Genomic DNA, 17,834 nt, shown 5'->3' with positions numbered 1-17,834 from the left:
AAGATTTTGTGCAATTAAAGAAACGTTCTATTCTGCATCGTAAAAAGAAAAAAAAAAGCCATTGTGGTAATAATTTACTTAAGACCTGGGAAAAAAAAAAAACAACAAACTTTCTTTGTTCTTAGCAATCACTCCTACTACTGAGCTATAACTAAAACTGGTATTTAATAGTGAAAAGGATTTGTAACTTTTTGACAGAGATTTTTTTCATCATACTGTAGAAATTCTAGGTTTTTAACAACTCCTACAAAGCTGGAGCTTCAATTCTCTTCAAATGTGTTCTAAATGATGTTATACAAAATTACATGGAAACCCTTATTTTCGTACTACTGAGCAGATGCAAACAGGTACTCCTGTGAAATGACCTCTATACCTAACTATATATACTAACTATGAATAGTTCAGATAGTATTCTCTTAAAACTTGATTTTAATAGGGAAATACAGTTATGGAAATTTCCACACGTGTACTAGAGCATAATCTTATTTTAGCCCTTCTTCTTCACAGAGAAGAGTTATGAATTGATAAAAATGAAGAATGGTGAAAGCAAATGATAAGCAGTTTAAAAAGATTAATAGAGCCTGTCTGCGCTCTCTGCATGACACTGTGTAGGATCCCAATACTGCCGAGTCACTTGTATGGTTGTTAATATTTCCTTAAAATATTTAAATATAGGCGAGGCAGGGTCTGTGCTTAGAAGAGAAAGCTCTCAGGACATCCCATGATATTAAAAGAAATGCTTTGCTGACGTAATAATTTAATAATCAAAGTTTTTCTTTTGAGGATGGGTTGTTATGTGCTAAGGAGTGTCTAAAAACATGTTGGTGCATAAACAGTAATTAAAACTGATACAGCTCTACATTAGGGCTAGAACTCAACTCGAAGGGCTTAGTGTGAAACGTAACTACGATCTAGTTCAAGACACAGGGTTGTCAATGTAACTAAGTATTTGAAACACTTAAGACTAAGGTGTGAAAAAATAGCCTTCCCGGTTCATGTAACAGTGAGAAGAAGTACAGGACTGGGAGTAAAGTCCGAGCTCTTGTGGATGCCTGGCCCCCATCTCCTCCGCCCACCCCTAAGAACAGTTAAACGTAAGATTTCTTACTTGGTAAAATAAACACACGACCTTTAGATTATGAATCAACACCCATTTTCTTTTCCAACAATCGGGTTAAAATTTTCCCATATTAAGGGAAAAAAAGGTATTTAATCAGCCACGTGATGACAGAAGTGTAGTGGTAAGGGAGGAGGGAGCAGGTAAGGCAGTAATAAGGCTAAACATAGAAAATTAAGCTTAAATCGTGACGGTGACATGCATCCGAAGCTGGCCGGGTGCCGCGCATTGCCACGGCTGTCAGGCCCCTGCGCAGCCTCTGCGCGGCGTCCCGGAGCCGAGCCCTGCGGCCAGGTCATCCCTCCTCTGCAGCGACGAACACCCCCTACATACCCCCAGGCGAGCAGACGGCAGGACCCGACACCAGAACACCCGCTCTCGCAAGAACCGACCGGAGAACCGCGCACGGCTATCCAGAGCGGCACCCAGAGCGTGGGGCTGGCAGGGGGCGGGTCTGGGCGGAGACTGGGCGGCGCGACTGGGGGGAAGCTGGCGCCGAGGTCGGGGCAGGGGGTTGTTGGCCCTGGCTGGGAAGCTGGGGAGCGGGGAAACATCCGCGGCCGCTGAAGGGGTGGGATCAGGTCAGGCGACAGCAACTGCGGTGTGAGGTGCCGAAGCAGCCGGGGGCAGCTCCCAGCCTGGGAGCATGCTGCGGGAGGAGGAGTGAAGAATCGTGCCCGCGCCGCCGCGTCGTTTTTCCCCTCTCACCAGGAGTTTCGCTCTTGAGGGCGGAGGCCGGACTTCGCGAGGGAACATGCAGCCGTTTCCCTCCGGTGAGTACCGCGGCGGTGCACCCCGAGCTCTGGATGGAGGCCCACGGCCTCCCCGGGCTGGTCCGTCTTACCTTGCCTCCCGCCTCAGGGCCCGGGCGCGGCGGGGCCTCCCAGTGGGAGCTACTTGCCATGGGGAATAGGGAAGGCTTCTCAGTCGTGCTGGTCCCGTGGAAGTCACCTCAGGTCTTGTTTTATTTGGGTGAATTAGGCACACGTGTGTTGTAACTTGGAAGGTGAGAGGAGGCTCCTACTCTTTCTCGGAACTTGTTGCCTGGCCATAGTCTTACGGTGGCAGATAACGGACAACATGAAGCACCAAGTTGCCAGCGGGCAACTTCTGCACCAAGGTGCGTTCTCACTGTGTATTGCTTCGTGGAAAGAAAAAGCCTTGTAAGCACCCGCATGATGCCAAAGCCATGATGTCTCTCGGATGAGAAGGAGGGCCCAAACCCCCTGTTTATGCCATTTTCCTGACCTAAGCACTTTCTACGGTGTTTCCTCGCAGCAAAGGAGAAATGAAATACATGAGGATTTAGGCCGTTTAAAAAAATGTTTCAGGGTGTTCCTGGAAACAGGAACCTTTCAGAACTGTCAAGTGCATTGACAGAATAATAATGCTTAAAGTAACGTTGTGGTTGCAGTTTTCAGATAAGCATACAAGAGTGTTCGTTGACAAGAGTATGTGAGCTTGTGCTTGTGACTGAAAAGCCGTGTGAAATCCATGTTACCACTGCTTCGGTATTAGTAACACATTCTATCGATACAGGACAGAAGAGGAAATTAAGCTCTCAGATCAAACTGAAACTGAAGTATGTTTGGTTAGTCTTAAGACCATAGCCAAATATGGACTTAAGAAAAGACACTCGGTAAAGCGACAGCTTTCCTGTTGAAAATACAGCTCTTTTATTATAGACGGGATTTGGTCTGTTAAATTACAAACATGCTGGGTAGCCATAGCTAAAACACAGGGTAGAGTTTGCTGCATTATATTTTAACTCCTCAGTGACCTGCCAAATCAGAGTACAAAACTGCCAAAATCAGAAAAAAAAACATGCAGTAAAAAATAAACTTTCTGTTTCACTTGGGAAATATATTGTCATTGCCTTGTGTTTCCCTTTTCTCAAATACTCTAAAAATTTGGTATCTGAAGGTCATGATCTGGGTATATTTTGTTGGTTTAACTAGCAAGATGGACCTTTTTTTTCTTTTTTGTTTGGTTGGTTTTTTGAGTTGTTTGTTTCCTTGTTTGTTTTGTTTTGTGGATTTTTTGTTGTGTGGTTTTTATTTTTTTTTCCATATTTATAGTACAGTTTGTACAAGCAGTTGATCTTTTGGTTTACGGTTTATTACAATCACAGGGTTGTAATATGCATTCTTGTATGAGTGATGAAAAGACCCTGACTTTTAATAGTACTGCAGTTTCGGGAAGAATTTTGTTTAAAGTCATCTTGCTAAGTCTGTCCCCTTTGAGAGGAACAATCATCATGTTGCTATCAGTCTAAAAGTCTGTTTGACATAATACTGCATTGTGCAATAAAACATTAAAAAGTTTCTGCACTTTAACCATGCAGCTGGAAGAAGTGGCAGTGTGAGCTTGAGCATATGGCTCAAAGGTACTTTGTGCTACCACTGAGAAGAAGCCATGTTCATGCTCAGAACTTCCTATTTCTTTTTTCCTGTATGTGAAAAGCCTGGAGATGGTGGTAAGATGGTTTGGATGAAAATTTGGAGCTGAAGCTGGTTAATAAATTTCCTCCAGAAAGCTGGCTGTGCTGGGAGGAACACTGAAGAGAATGTGCAAATATATAGCCTAGAAGTTGCTCCTTATTTTGGTGATCTGGAGGTGTGTTTGGTGCTCAGTAGCAGCTGCTAAAATCTGAACTGAAAGGGATGTTTACACTATTGGCTGGTGGTCTGAAGCTGTTATGGGCATCAGATCTTTAAAATAAACTATGCTTTATGGTAACTGAAAGGTTTTGGTTTGTGTTATGCAGTAGTAGTGAGTTCTGCTTGTGGGTGTGTATGTTAATTTCTTGAACAAAGTGCTATGTAAATTCAGAAGAAAAGGTGGTTGTCACAGGAAGCTTACAGTATTATATCTGTAGCTCTCAGAGTTCTTTGGGGCTTTTACTCTTATAAAATAGGGGGAACGGACTGAGTCTTACGATTTTCCAAAGCATTTCAGTTGGATTTGAACTCTTTGATGCCCATTTGTCAAACTGTCAAGAAGATAATTTCTTGTTTTACTTTATGGATGTAGAGCTGTTTCAGAATGGATATAAAAACTTTATAAAACAGTCTTTAAGGCAGCAAATGCACTAAAGTGGATATGAAAGATCACCGTTTTTCTAATTGAGAAGTCAGAGAAATCCTTTCCTAGAAATGCTAGCAGGTGTGCTGAACTGTTACTGTTTGAATAGTTTCTCCAGTGGAAATACTCAGATAACCTAAGTCAAAAGATTTAAGATTAATTTTTTACTTCAGCCCCCAGCCCAGTACTGGAAACTTAGCTCAAGGCCTCTTTGGAGGAGCTCTCTGCTATGCCTGCTATGCCCAGGACCTTAGTTGAAGATAATGTATGAGTTCTGTGGCTCTGAAAGAATAGTTAATTGCAGATCTATTCTTAGGTCTTGGAATCACTGAGTTAATCATGGGTTATCTCAAGTTGGAAGTGACCTGTAAGGATCATTGAGTCCAACTCCCTGCTCCTCTCAGGACTACCTAAAACTAAACTGTATGGCTGAGAATGCTGTTCAGATGCTCCTTGAACTCTGACAGGTTTGGTGCTGGGACCACTTCCCTGGGGAGCCTGTTCCAGTGATGAACTACCCTCTCAGTGAAGAACCTTTTCCTCATTCCCAGTCTGAACTTTCTCTGAAATGTTATAAATCTTGTAAATTAGTAAATGTGTCAGAAATGGTTATTGGTAAGATTTTATTTTTTTATATAAATTTGTCAAATTTACATAACTATTCTTAATCTGAGACTTTTTCAGAAATGTGAATAATCAAACTGTAATTAGAAGTGCATGTAGAACTTCACTGTGTTTGCACATAATTATTTTTCCAAGTTATATGATCTTAAATCCTCTGAATTGGTAACTAAAAACTAATGAGCAGAATTGATTAATTCTGTCTAGTCATTTGCTACCTACACAATTTTACCCCCGCCACAAAAAAAAGACAACAAACCTGACTAAAGGAGATGTATCATGTAATTTGGGACATCTCTCTTTTGACAATATTATGAAATGTTTTGCAGCTTTTTGCTTTTATTTTTAGATTGTATGTGTTTCTGAAAGATTACTTCACCATTTCCTGTTTAATATGTTAAACACGGAACTGTTCCATTTGAGATGAAAGGAAAGGTAGAAGTGAACTATTACTTTCTCAAGACAGGTGATGTGCATAAACAAGTAGCTGCAGAAGAGAAAACTTGTGATGATCTGCTGAAATGTAAATAATATTTACTTTGACATTCTTAAATTATTTTTATCTTTTTTACACAGGAAATAAAAACTTTGAAGTGAATTGCATAACTAAACTGATGAACAAAATAAAAAGGCTTTCATGGGAAGAAGTGTTTTTTTTTTTTTTGTAGAAAGTAGAAATGATTCAAGTTCGGTAATGTAATTTACAAAGAGAAAAATGTCATTTGCAAAATCTACTAATTTCAGCCAGTTCCTGACTATTCAGCAATGTTTTCTGTCTTTGTGTTAGATCTGTTCAGTATATAATTCAGTATATATATATTTTTTCCCTTGGATGACATGGTCTAGTGTGAGGTGTCCCTGCCCATGGCAGGGTGTTTGGAACTATATGATTTTAAAATCCATTCCATTCTGGTATTGGAGATTGCAGAACATGTTCTGTGTGCATAATCTATTGGGAGCAACAGGCATACACCTAACTGTCAATATTGCATACTGTTGTGTCATGGAGCAGAAAGGTTCCTGTTTGTTTTAAACTGTATATTCAGTCTTGGTCAACAGACCGAGTAATCTGTTTTGGTGTGAGACAGTAGGAAAAAAGTCTCAGAACCTCAGTGTTTTCTCTACCTCCCCCATATTTTGCATATCCCAAGCATTTTACTTTAGTCAAATATTACTGACAGAAAAAAATGCTGATTGTATCTGTTTCTATATATGAGTTTTATGTTGTTGGAAGTGCATGTTGCTGGATAGTATTTTTCCACAAAGCTGTGTTGTAGCATCTGTATCTTGTGTTCCTGTGTCAGCTAAGCTAAATGGGAACCTGTTTTATCAACGCATTTGATATGTATTTGCTTTTACTGCACTTCTGTGAACTCGCTGTATAGCAATGGCTGCTCAGAAACGAATTTAGTAATTTGGATGCGCTCTGTGTAGCTGAGAAACAATCTGGGCTCCATTCACATGGGCTAAGATTTACATCCTTGTTTTGCTGGCATTTTACAATGCTAGGTTCTGGATGTACTAGGAACAAATCTGGAACAGAATATTCCAGCATCTGCCATGAAGTTAAAAGCAATTTGATGGTTAGAATAATGAGGGAAGTAGAGAAATGTGAGAACAGAGAAAGAATTGTTAACACATAAATAGAATTACTTGTAACTGCTTATGGTGGGAATGCCGTGTTTGTCCTACATTAGGTACACTGATTAGGCTAGCAGGCTCCAACTCAGCAACTGACTTGTTGGCAGCTCTCTTGATTGGTAAAAATTCAGGCTAGTGCTGTGCTGAGAGATGGTGCCTGGAATAGAAGAGGCTACACTAAATGTTAAAATGCAGGAGGGTCAATATCCTTTACACTTAAAAGTTCTTTGTGATTATTTTCTGCCTCATCCCATTTATACACAAAGCCATGAAAGCTATTCCAGTGACATATCTAAAATAACAATATGTAGATTCTAAACCTTGTCTTTGCCAAACCTGGGTCCTTTTCACAAAAAGAGTAGGCCATATTGTGGTAACTTTTCATCTGTAAAAATTATGATTATGGGATTAAGATCAGTCAAGGCAAAAAACCCTCATGTGGGTTTAGAACTGTTACTATGTGGGGTTGTAGCATTGGCACGGCTACGATCTAAAGAAATGATTCTCTTCTAAGTAAAATTGGTGATTAAAAATATGCTTTGTCTAGAGAGGAGCAAAAGGTTGTGGGTTTTATTTCTGTTATATATTTTTCCCTAATTTTGCTGTTTTCTTTCTTTTTCTAGTAGCAGTATATATGTTCTGAAATGTGTCTACGTTATAATAACAGTGGTGTGAACAAGGATATGTTCATTGCTGGGCAAAGCAACCTAGGTTAGCTGCTTGTATGCACAGCTTGTTATTTGGAGCTCCCTCAGGGTTGGCTCTGGAATGACCCTGGTGGTATTTTTGCAGAAGTATTTCACAGACCCCGCGGGGCACATTCATCTGCTGTATAGATCAGTCTGTCACTCGGTGCAGTCTGCAGCTCTCTCACCTGCTTTTGCAATTATGAGAATGAATGGAAGAAGTGATCCCAGAATGCCTTCTGAAAAGCATCTGGTGTCTGAACTACTTCTAACCCCATGACTGTAATGAAGCTGATTTCAAAGCTGATACATGATACCTGGGTAGGGTTTTCGAGCAATTTAGATCTCAGTATTTCTTCAGCTACCATGCAGGCACACTGCCATGTCTTTCTCTATCAAAGTGGTTTGTCTTACTACATAATGAGGCTGGCAAAAGGGAGATATGTTGTTGTTCTGTTAAAACCATATAAAAGTCGCTGCATTGCAAGTCACAGGCAATAACCTTTAGACATTATTACTTCTGTGAACTGAACTACCAATTATGAAGCAATGAGCATGCAATACTTGCTTGTGACCTACAAATGGTTTGTATAGTATTATCACTTGAGTTGTCAAGTTTGTATTAATTAACAATAGCAATCTGGAAGGCACATAGGGATGGTTTTTTTTTTTAGAAACTGTTCTAGGTGAGAAGGTATGATAATTTGAATTTATTGCTTTAAGAACAACAGCAAAACCCCAAACAAACAAACCAAACCCTGTCAGATTGTATGACTCATAGGCTGTTAGATATTTTGCAAAGTTCTCTACAAATTTTTCCACAGAACAACTGTTGCTGGTAGAGAAGTGTTTTGCAACTTCAGCTGTGATGAGCCTGGTATTTATCAGCCCTGAAATTGGTGGACAGATACAGTGAAGAAGATAGTCAGCAGTCTTGAATATGGATGTTCAATAGCTCAAGAAATTTGAGACACTATTTCCTGTCTTGTCTATTTCCTGCAAGACCAAGGGCCTTTTCATTAGGCTTCTGGGGTTAAACAGCTTCTATATGTTTAATTGCAAAACATACTCTTGATCAGATTGGAAACAGGAAACACAAACCCCATATTCTAACATTAAAGTTCAGAGCCCTCTTTCCCATCCTGTGTTTTTTTTCAACCCCTGCCTGAGAATGGAATGCTGGCTAAATGTTTTTGGGAGTTGTAGAAGGTTTTCTCTCTCAGTAGTGCCCAAAGAGCAAAGTATAATTGAAAACATGCCCCTCCTCTTCCCTTCCCTCCACTTCTCCTGCTTTTCACTGTGGAAAAAATAACGGATTGCAATTTAAAAATATTTGCTAAGATGTGAATGGACGTTTTATAGCCTGGAGAAGAAGGCTCCAGGGGGACCTTATAGCAGCATTCCTGTACTGAAGGGGTCCTACAAGAAACTTGGAGAGGGACTTTTTACAAGGGCATGTAGTGACAGCGCAAGGAGGAATGGCTTTAGGCTGTCAGAGGGTAGGTAAAGATTAGGTATTGGGAAGAAATTCTTTACCATGAGGGTGGTGAGATGCTGGCATAGCTTGCCCAGAGAAGCTGTGGCTGCCCCATCCCTGGTAGTGCTCAAGGCCAGATTAGATGGGACTTTGAGCAGCCTGGTCTAGTGGAAAGTGTCCCTGCCCATGGCAGGTGGTTGGAACTGAATGAGCTACAAGGTCCCTTCCAACCCAAACCATTCTGTGATGCTATGACCATATGCCTGTGTTTGTTATCAAAATCGAGACTAAGCTTGTATTGGTTAGCTTCAGTTATATCTATTGACCTTCAGATAAATATGAAAAACAATTTTTTTTGCCAGTCGAATAAGTAAAATGTTCAGTAAATTCATATAATCATAGAATAGTTAGGGTTGGAAAGGACCGTAAGATCATGTAGTTCCAACCCCCCTGCCATGGGCAGGGACACCTCACACTAAACCATATCACCCAAGGCCTTGTCCAACCTGGTCTTGAACACTGCCACGGATGGAGCATTCACAGCCTCCCTGGGCAACCTATTCCAGTGCCTCACCACCCTAACAGGAAAGAATTTCCTTCTTATAGCCAATCTAAACTTCCCCTGTTTAAGTTTTAACCCATTACCTCTTGTCCTATCACTACAGTCCCTCATGAAGAGTCCCTCCCCAGCATCCCTATAGGCCCCCTTCAGATACTGGAAGGCTGCTATGAGGTCTCCACGCAGCCTTCTCTTCTCCAGGCTGAACAGCCCCAACTTTCTCAGCCTGTCTTCATACGGGAGGTGCTCCAGTCCCCTGATCATCCTCGTGGGCCTTCTCTGGACTTGTTTCAGCAGCTCCATGTCCTTTTTATGTTGAGGACACCAGAACTGCACACAATACTCCAGGTGAGGTCTCACAAGAGCAGAGTAGAGGGGCAGGATCACCTCCTTCGACCTGCTGGTCACGCTCCTTTTGATGCAGCCCAGGATACCGTTGGCTTTCTGGGTTGCAAGCGCACACTGAAGCTGGCTCATGTTCATTTTCTCATTAACCAACACCCCCAAGTCCTTCTCCACAGGGCTGCTCTGAATCTCTTCTTTGCCCAACCTGTAGCTGTGCCTGGGATTGCTCAGACCCAGGTGTAGGACCTTGCACTTTGCAAAGTTAAACTTCATAAGGTTGGCATCAGCCCACCTCACAAGCGTGTCAAGGTCCCTCTGGATGGCATTCCTTCCCTCCAGCGTATCAACCGAACCACACAGCTTGGTGTCATCAGGAAACTTGCTGAGGGCACACTCAATCCCACTGTCCATGTCACCAACGGAGATGTTAAACCAGACCGGTCCCAACACGGATCCCTGAGGGACGCCACTCGTTACTGGTCTCCAGCCAGACATTGAGCCATTGACCACAACTCTTTGTGTGTGGCCATCTAGCCAGTTCTTTATCCACAGAGTGGTCCATCCATCAAATTGATGTCTCTCTAATTTAGAGACAAGGATGTCGTGTGGGACAGTGTCAAACGCTCTGCACAAGTCCAGGTAGATGACATCAACTGCTCTACCCCTGTCTATCAGTTCTGTAGCCCCATCACAGAAGGCCGCCAAATTGGTCAGGCAGGATTCCCCCTTAGTGAAGCCATGCTGGCTGTCACCAAGCACCTTGTTGATTTTCATGTGCCTTAGCATGCCTTCCAGGAGAACCTCCTCCAAGATTTTGCCAGGCACAGAGGTGACACTGACTGGTCTGTAATTCCCGGGTCATCCATTTTCCCCTTCTTGAAAATGGGGGTTATATTTCCCTTTTTTCAGTCATTGGGAACTTCACCTGACTGCCATGGTTTCTCAAATATGATGGCCAGTGGCTTAGCAACTTCATTCACCAGCTCCTTCAGGACCCGTTGATGGATTTCATCAGGACCCAGGGACTTGTGCATGTTCAGGTTTTTAAGATGGTCTTGAACCAGATCTTCTACAGTGGGCCCAGGGTCTTCATTCTCACAGTCCCTGCGTCTCCCTTCCAAGGCTTGGGTGGTTTGGTCAGAGCCTTTGCCAGTGAAGACCGAGGCAAAGAAGTCATTCAGAACCTCAGCCTTCTGCAATCCTGTGTAGCTAGTTCTCCCGAGAGCTTCCTGAGGGGGCCTATGTTCTCCCTAGTCTGTTTTTTATTTGCTATGTACCTGTAGAATCCCTTCCTGTTATCCTTTATATCCCTAGCCAAGTTTAATTCTAACTGGTCCTTAGCTTTCCTAACCTGGTCCCTAGCTTCCCTGACAACATCCCTGTACTCTTCCCAGGCCTCCTGTCCTTGCTTCCACTTTTTATAGACCTCTTTTTCATTTGAATTTTCCTCAGGAGCTCCTTATCCGTCTGAGGAGGTCTCCTGGCCCTCCTGCTGCACTTCCTTCTAGTTGGGATGCAACACTCCTGAGCTTGTAGCAGGTAATCCTTGAATATCAACCAGCATTCTTGGGCCCCCCTGCCCTCTAGGGCTATATCCCATGGAACCTTACTAAGCAGGTTCCTGAAGAAGCCAAAGCCTGCTGTTTTGAAGTCCAGGGCAGTGAGCTTGCTGCATGCTCTTCTCACTGCCCTGAGGATCTCAAATTCGACCATCTCATGATCGCTGCAACCAAGGCTGCCCTGGAGAGTCACATTTCCAACGAGCCCTTCCCTGTTGGTGAGCATGAGGTCAAGCATGGCACCTCTCCTTGTCGGCTCCTCTATTACTTGCAGAAGGAAGTTGTCTTCCACACAATTGAGGAACCTCCTGGATTGCTTGTGCCGGGCCACACTCTTTTTGTTGATAACATGAAAGTAAACATTTAAAGACGGATCAGTGATAGTCTGATTATTTCTGTATAAAGCTAACCAGTAAATGCTGGAAAGTAATTGATCCATGTGGTTCTTCAGCCTGAGGTCCTGCTGAAGAAAATGCGATTGTGCTTTCCTTAAAAATCAGGAAGACACTTTCAGAAAGCCTCTTACAAGCACCCAAGACTAATAAACAGTGATTTACATGAGATTACGCTCTCAGCTCCTGTTTCTTATGGCAACTTAAGGTAAGAGAGGGTCTTAAAATACATAATCATTTATTGTTTTAATTTCCATGATACAGGCTAACTGGCAGAATTCTGCTCCAGTGTGTGTGCAGAAGCTCATTACTGCAGTACTTGATCTCACATTCATGAAACACACAAACAAACAAAAACCACCCCAAATTAAACAAAACAAACAAACACTCTCAAGGAACCCTTTTTGACTCCAGCAAACACTGACACTTTCACTGGGGCATGGTCAAGCTTCTAGCTGCTGTAACTTCAAGCTTAAGCTTTATGCTTTTAGCATCATTTAATTAGTGCCAGTTGGGGAGCAACAGTACTCGGCCTCATGACTTTTTTAATATTTTTTTTTTACTCCTTGTTTTTCCTTGTGTTTAGTAAAGACTTAAATTTTCATGCCTCATGACAGATAATTTTTTGTAGTGCATTTTAGCAGCTCAGATCGGTATTTCCCTAACTTTAGACTTGCATGACCACAAATGCCTCTAGTGCACCTGCAGCCTCTGGCACGGCAGTGGTAGTGCACTGGAATGTGCAGCTTTACAGATTAAAGTTCCCTAGTATTGCAGTTATACCAAGTTTTTCTGTGTCATATTTGGCGTCTGAATTCATGTGCAATGCATATGTGTTCAATTGGAATGTTTGTGTCTTGGCCGTGCTTGGCGTGAAAGATCACACTGAAATGTGATGGTTACAGTCATGTTCCTTGGGCTGATGCTTATTCCTAATGACTTGGTTTTTGTTTAAGAATACCTTATTTTGTCTTTCCCATAGGCTTTTAGCTATATTGTAGCAGCTCATGCATCAAAACTAAGAGGTTGTAAGAGGTCAGTTCACATGACTGATGATTCATACTGTAGTAAGTCCCAGTAAACCAGTATGAAACAAACAATCCAGAGTTAATCTGAGTGTAAAAAAATTATACATGTTTGCCATGGCTCCTCTCCAAAAACTAGCCTGATTTCTATGCTTCTGTGAATGCACATACGTAACTCCAGTAAGCTTTTGATACCTTGTCTATATGCTCTCCAGTGCGGAATGGTAGGCTGATATTGCACTTGATCTTTGGTAGAGTTCTGATCTTACAGATTTTCATCACTACAGAAGAGCCAAGATTTTGATTGCTTCCAATTTTTGCAAATGCTTCAGCAGAAATTGTTTTTAACTGTTGTTTTCATGGAAATGAATGTCTCTTAGGTATTAAAACTGTGAGTTGCCTTGAAACTAACTCTTGCTGTAGCTTTTCTATCCTAGTTTCAGTTGGAGATTATTTTGTATAATTCTTTTCGACTGAAAGAGTGCTTGCATGCAACTTTTAAAAATACTTTGGTAGTTGGCTTTAGAAAAAAGCTTACTAGAGAATAAGCTCTTTGAAAAGCAAACTGTTTTATTAGCAACAGAGCTGGTAAAGCCTACTTTCTGCCAGATTTATACTCTTTATCTTTCTCCTCCTTCCCTCTGCAGTGCCTCCCCTGTCATCTACCTCTTTTGCTGGCCATGCAGCAGCACATGCCATGGCTGGTGCTGGAGCTGTGTTGTCTTCTGCCTTTTGGAGTGGTTGAGATGTGAGTCTTAATACCTGCCTTTTCTACATAGCAGATACTGATTTGGGTGTCTTCCACCAGCAGCTGGTTGGTTTGGGGTGGGATTGCTTTGGGACTTGAAGAAATTTGGTCTGTTTTCAAATTTAATTGAACCTAGACAGCAGATTTGAAAAGCAGCCAGCAGAGCAAATAATCAACAGAATCTCTGTTACAAGTGGTTTAGTGAATTCTTGATAAACTATTATTGGGCAGAGGAAATGTAAAAAAGCTTCCGTTGCACAATACTTTGTCTTTCCATTAATTTTTCTGGTCTGGTTTATCTTTGTGTTCACTTGAAACTTAACTTTCTACCCTCTTTCTTTACTCTGTGAATCTTCCAATCTAACATACAAGTGCACATGCCCCAGAGTAGAGACCATAGTGCTGGACAAGTAAACTGTAACCACAGCCTAAAGGGTGGAACATGAACATTGTTCTGGGAAATGCCACAGGGACAGAAACTTTCAGAAGGTGCTTTTTGCCTGGAGGTTAGAGTAGGTGACTTACTGAAATCAATTCCAGCTCCAGGTATCTTGTGACACTATGATCCTATTCCTACTCAGAGCAGCATGTTTACAGTGAGACAGAGGGTGAGCAGGTAGATCCAAATTCCAGCAATCTACCTGCTTTCATCCATCTCTGTATTGCTTGATCAGATTGACCAGTGCACCTTCCCTCTACTGACTTCTGTGGAGTAGGATTTTTTTTTTTTTATTTTAAGGCCTTTGCAGGGAAATGTTCAAGGCTGACTTCCCCCACCCCCCCACCCCAAGTAACCCAGTAGTTTTTTGTTGGAGATGCAAGGTGCTGATTTACGAAGCTTTTATTTCTTTTGAAGGTATCTGAACAGTCTGTCACTCTAACTTTAGAATAACTGGCAGGCTAGTATAATTAGAGATTTAATACACAGATACTATGCAAAGTGAAAAGCATAGTAGAACATAGGCTAGAATAAAAATTCTTGCTCCATCCTTTTCAGTGTTGTGGCTACAGACACCATCATTTTCGGAGTTTGTGCCCTTGAAACAGGAAGTCTTGGTGCATTTTAAAGTAAATGTTGAGGAGTTTTGTGTATCTGGTTTGAAAACATTCTTGCCATCTTTTCTTTAAGATGTTTTATTTTCACCTATGAGGATTTCAGCCATGTAGAAACCTGACTTTAAAAAAAGGGGGGGAAAATAAAAGGTTACTACTGAACCACAAATCTTTACCCTCACAGTATCTTACATTAGTCTGTTTCAACATCTTAGATCCTATCAAGCAGTGATATATAGTTATATTCCTGAAATTATTAATGTTATTTGTTTCTGAATAATATCCTCAGTTATTGGATGGGACTTTAGCAATATAGATAAAATCACTAATGTATTATGGGAATACTGATATTATATGTTCTGTATAGATTGGCAAAATGTGTATTTTTATCAGAAATCATTAAAAACCAACCTGCTTTTCAGTATGTTTAAATAAAAGAAAAAATTACCATTCTCATTCTGGGAACCTAAAAGGTGGTGGGTAGAGCTGTGATATGATTATTTTTCAATTATAAGTAGAACTTCATGTCTGAAAGAGATTAGTTTCATTCTGAAGCCTTGCAGACAGACAAGGGTTTTGTCTAGTCCCTTAGAAGCTCTGAGAGGGGGCTAACTCAAATGTAATGTCAAGACCCTAAAACACGGGTAGTGGGATTCCTTGGGCTTTTCCATTTAAGTTGTTTTGTTCTCTAGACAACAGTGTGGTGTCCTGACAAAAGCCAGTTAACATCCTTTCTGTGTTGTTTATAGTACTTTGTATTAAATGCAGCATGAAAAAGGTACCTTGCTCTGAAGTTGGCTACTTTTGGATGTCCATGTCCAGCTTTTACTTCCACAAGTGTTTTTAATTTTTTCCACTTTTCAGTAGGTTAGTTGAAAGATAACCTTTTACATAAACAGTTATAGACACGACCAGAAGTTTGATTAAAATATAACTTCATGTGGAGTATTAAAGCATTTGGTACTTTTAAAATTTTGTATGAATTTCAGTTCTTCTTTTATGTTCAGTTATGTTATCTATCAAGGACGATTTTTGTGGAGACAAAATCTGATTAGTACTGGTTTAACTTTTTACCTGAATGGATTTTTTCAAGGGTTGTATGAGAAGGTATCTATTGGAATAATTTTTATACTGCCATTTTTATTTGAGGAATACGTTTAATCTTTGGGTATATGTGAAAATGAAGATTAAAAATGTCAAATGGATATTTTGTGTAGCTGCCAGCACATTGATAGATTTTCTCCTTCATTAAAGAACTCATTAACTATTATATTCAGAAACTCCTCTAAAACTGTATTGGCTGCCTATGTTTTATCCTGCAATTGAAAGAATATTCCATCTTGACTAATTTAGTTGAATACAAATACAGTTTACTGGGGTAGGAATAATGTAGCCAAGACACTGACATCAATGAATGAGGGTGATAAGGGGCTGGAGCACCTCCCATATGAAGACAGGCTGAGAAAGTTGGGGCTGTTCAGCCTGGAGAAGAGAAGGCTGCGTGGAGACCTCATAGCAGCCTTCCAGTATCTGAAGGGGGCCTATAGGGATGGTGGGGAGGGACTACTCATCAGGGACTGTAGTGATAGGACAAGGGGTAATAAGTTTAAGCTTAAACAGGGGAAGTTAGGTTAGGTATAAGAAAGAAATTATTTACTGCGAGCGTGGTGAGGTGCTGGCATAGGTTGCCCCGAGGAGCCATGGCTGCACCATCCCCAGCAATGTTCAAGGCCAGGCTGAATGGGACTTTGAGTAACCTGGTCTAGTGGAAGGTGCCCTGTCTGGAGGACGTGGACAGGGGGGTTGGAGCTATATGATCTTAAGGTCCCTTCCCACCCAAACCATTCTGTGATTCTAAATGGGAGTGCTATGTAGTGGTATAGCTGATCCCTGGTTATGGTGCAAGACATGATTGAGTATGCGCAACAGAAGCATCTTTTGAATGATACTGAATGAGAAATTATGGTAGGCAGAAAAGCACAGGAAAGTTTTTTAGAAACAAACCTGAGAGAAAATTGATGACCTCTTGATTGCATGTTCTGTAAAAGTATTTCCCATTCTGTAATTCAGTAAACTGTATCTGAGGTATTATAACCACGACTTTTGTTTATCATGTAACATATGGTCTTTTCTTTTTCAGATCAAATTCAGTTACCCAGGAATATGATTGAAAACAGCATGTTTGAAGAAGAGCCTGACGTTGTTGACTTGGCAAAAGAGCCTTGTTTACATCCCCTAGAGCCTGATGAAGTGGAATATGAGCCGAGGAGCTCACGGCTCTTGGTGCGTGGCCTTGGAGAGCATGAAATGGATGATGATGAAGAGGATTATGAGTCATCAGCAAAATTGCTGGGGATGTCCTTCATGAACAGAAGCTCTAGTCTCCGGAACAACATGTCTGTCTATAGACAAAGTTCAAATGGATCATGTTCACTGCCCTCTACAAGGACCATGGTGGTTTGCACAGTTATTCTTGTGATTGCAGTTGCATTAATAATGGTGATTTATCTTCTTCCAAAATGTACCTTTACCAAAGAAGGCTGCCATAAAAGAAACCATACGATTGAACTAATATACCCCCTGGCAACCAATGGGAAACTATTTCCATGGGCAAAAATTAGACTTCCTTCTGATGTTGTACCACTGCATTATGATCTTGTCTTGCAACCAAACCTAACTACTCTGAAATTTTCAGGCTCTGTAAAGATAGTGGTTAACATCATCCATGTAACTTGGAAGATTGTACTTCACAGTTCAGGACTTAATATCACCAAGGCAACTATTACTTCAGCAGGAGGGCATCAAGAAAAGCTAGCTGAATTCCTGGAATATCCACTGCATGACCAGATTGCAGTTATGGCTCCTGAGGCTCTTCTCGTAGGACAAAATTATACTGTCAATTTAGCATATTCATCTAAGTTATCAGATACCTATTACGGCTTTTACAAAATTTCTTACAAGGATGAGAATTTGAAGCAAAGGTATGCCCACAAATGCATCTTCTCTTCTATCACTCTAGATTGTGCTTTAATAATAATAGAAATAGCTTTTTCTATTGGATGTTTTGTACAACTAATTCCTATTGAGCAAAATCCATCTTTAATCTCCCGATTAATCAACCTGAAAAAGTGTCTTTAATAGACGAGTTCATTAAGTCAGGGCAGCCTCTCTGTCAGTTAAATGTAGCACAGTATAGTGGTTGTAGGTAGTTATAATATGGCTTTTTGTTTGTTTTAGTTTCTCCCTGGAAATTTTTCCCAAATCTCCCCAGTCCCTGAGTCTCAAGGGACTGAGGGAACAAAGTCTCACCACTGTGGGAGAAGATCAGGTGTGAGACTATTTGAGGAACCTGAACATACAGAAAATCATGGGACCCAAAGAGATGCATCCTACAGTCCTAAGGGACTGGTAGATGTAACTGCCAAGCAGCTCTCAATTGTCATGTCAATCATGAAGTCCTCAGTGACTGGAGAAAAGAGAAACACCACACCCACTTTTAAAAAGGGTAAATCAGTGTTTTTTTACCA

General features: G+C 41.2%; 1 protein-coding gene across 6 annotated transcripts in view; it reads left to right on the top strand.

Annotated features, from left to right (window-relative positions):
• The first annotated feature begins 1,777 nt into the window (after nucleotides 1–1,777).
• LNPEP (leucyl and cystinyl aminopeptidase) overlaps nucleotides 1,778–17,834 on the top strand; it is a 43,360-nt gene continuing 27,303 nt past the window's right edge. For 3 of the 6 annotated variants that reach the window (XM_057414274.1, XM_057414275.1, XM_057414269.1), the window contains exons 1-2: nucleotides 1,778–1,890; nucleotides 16,448–17,288. In XM_057414274.1, the coding sequence (XP_057270257.1) occupies nucleotides 1,872–1,890; nucleotides 16,448–17,288 (860 nt within the window). In that variant the 5' untranslated portion in view covers nucleotides 1,778–1,871. Of the gene's footprint in view, nucleotides 1,891–7,086; nucleotides 7,175–13,153; nucleotides 13,255–16,447; nucleotides 17,289–17,834 lie in introns of all 6 variants that reach the window. The other 3 variants (XM_057414270.1, XM_057414272.1, XM_057414271.1) reach the window with 3 other exon arrangements.

The sequence above is a fragment of the Pezoporus wallicus genome, unplaced genomic scaffold (genome assembly GCF_028554395.1).
Source record: "Pezoporus wallicus isolate ANWC-B61680 ecotype Strahan unplaced genomic scaffold, APGP_CSIRO_Pwel_v1 contig_4830, whole genome shotgun sequence".
Classification (NCBI taxonomy): Eukaryota; Metazoa; Chordata; class Aves; order Psittaciformes; family Psittacidae; genus Pezoporus; species Pezoporus wallicus.
Note: the sequence above shows the minus strand (reverse complement) of the source record. Positions and strands in the feature narration are given on the sequence as shown.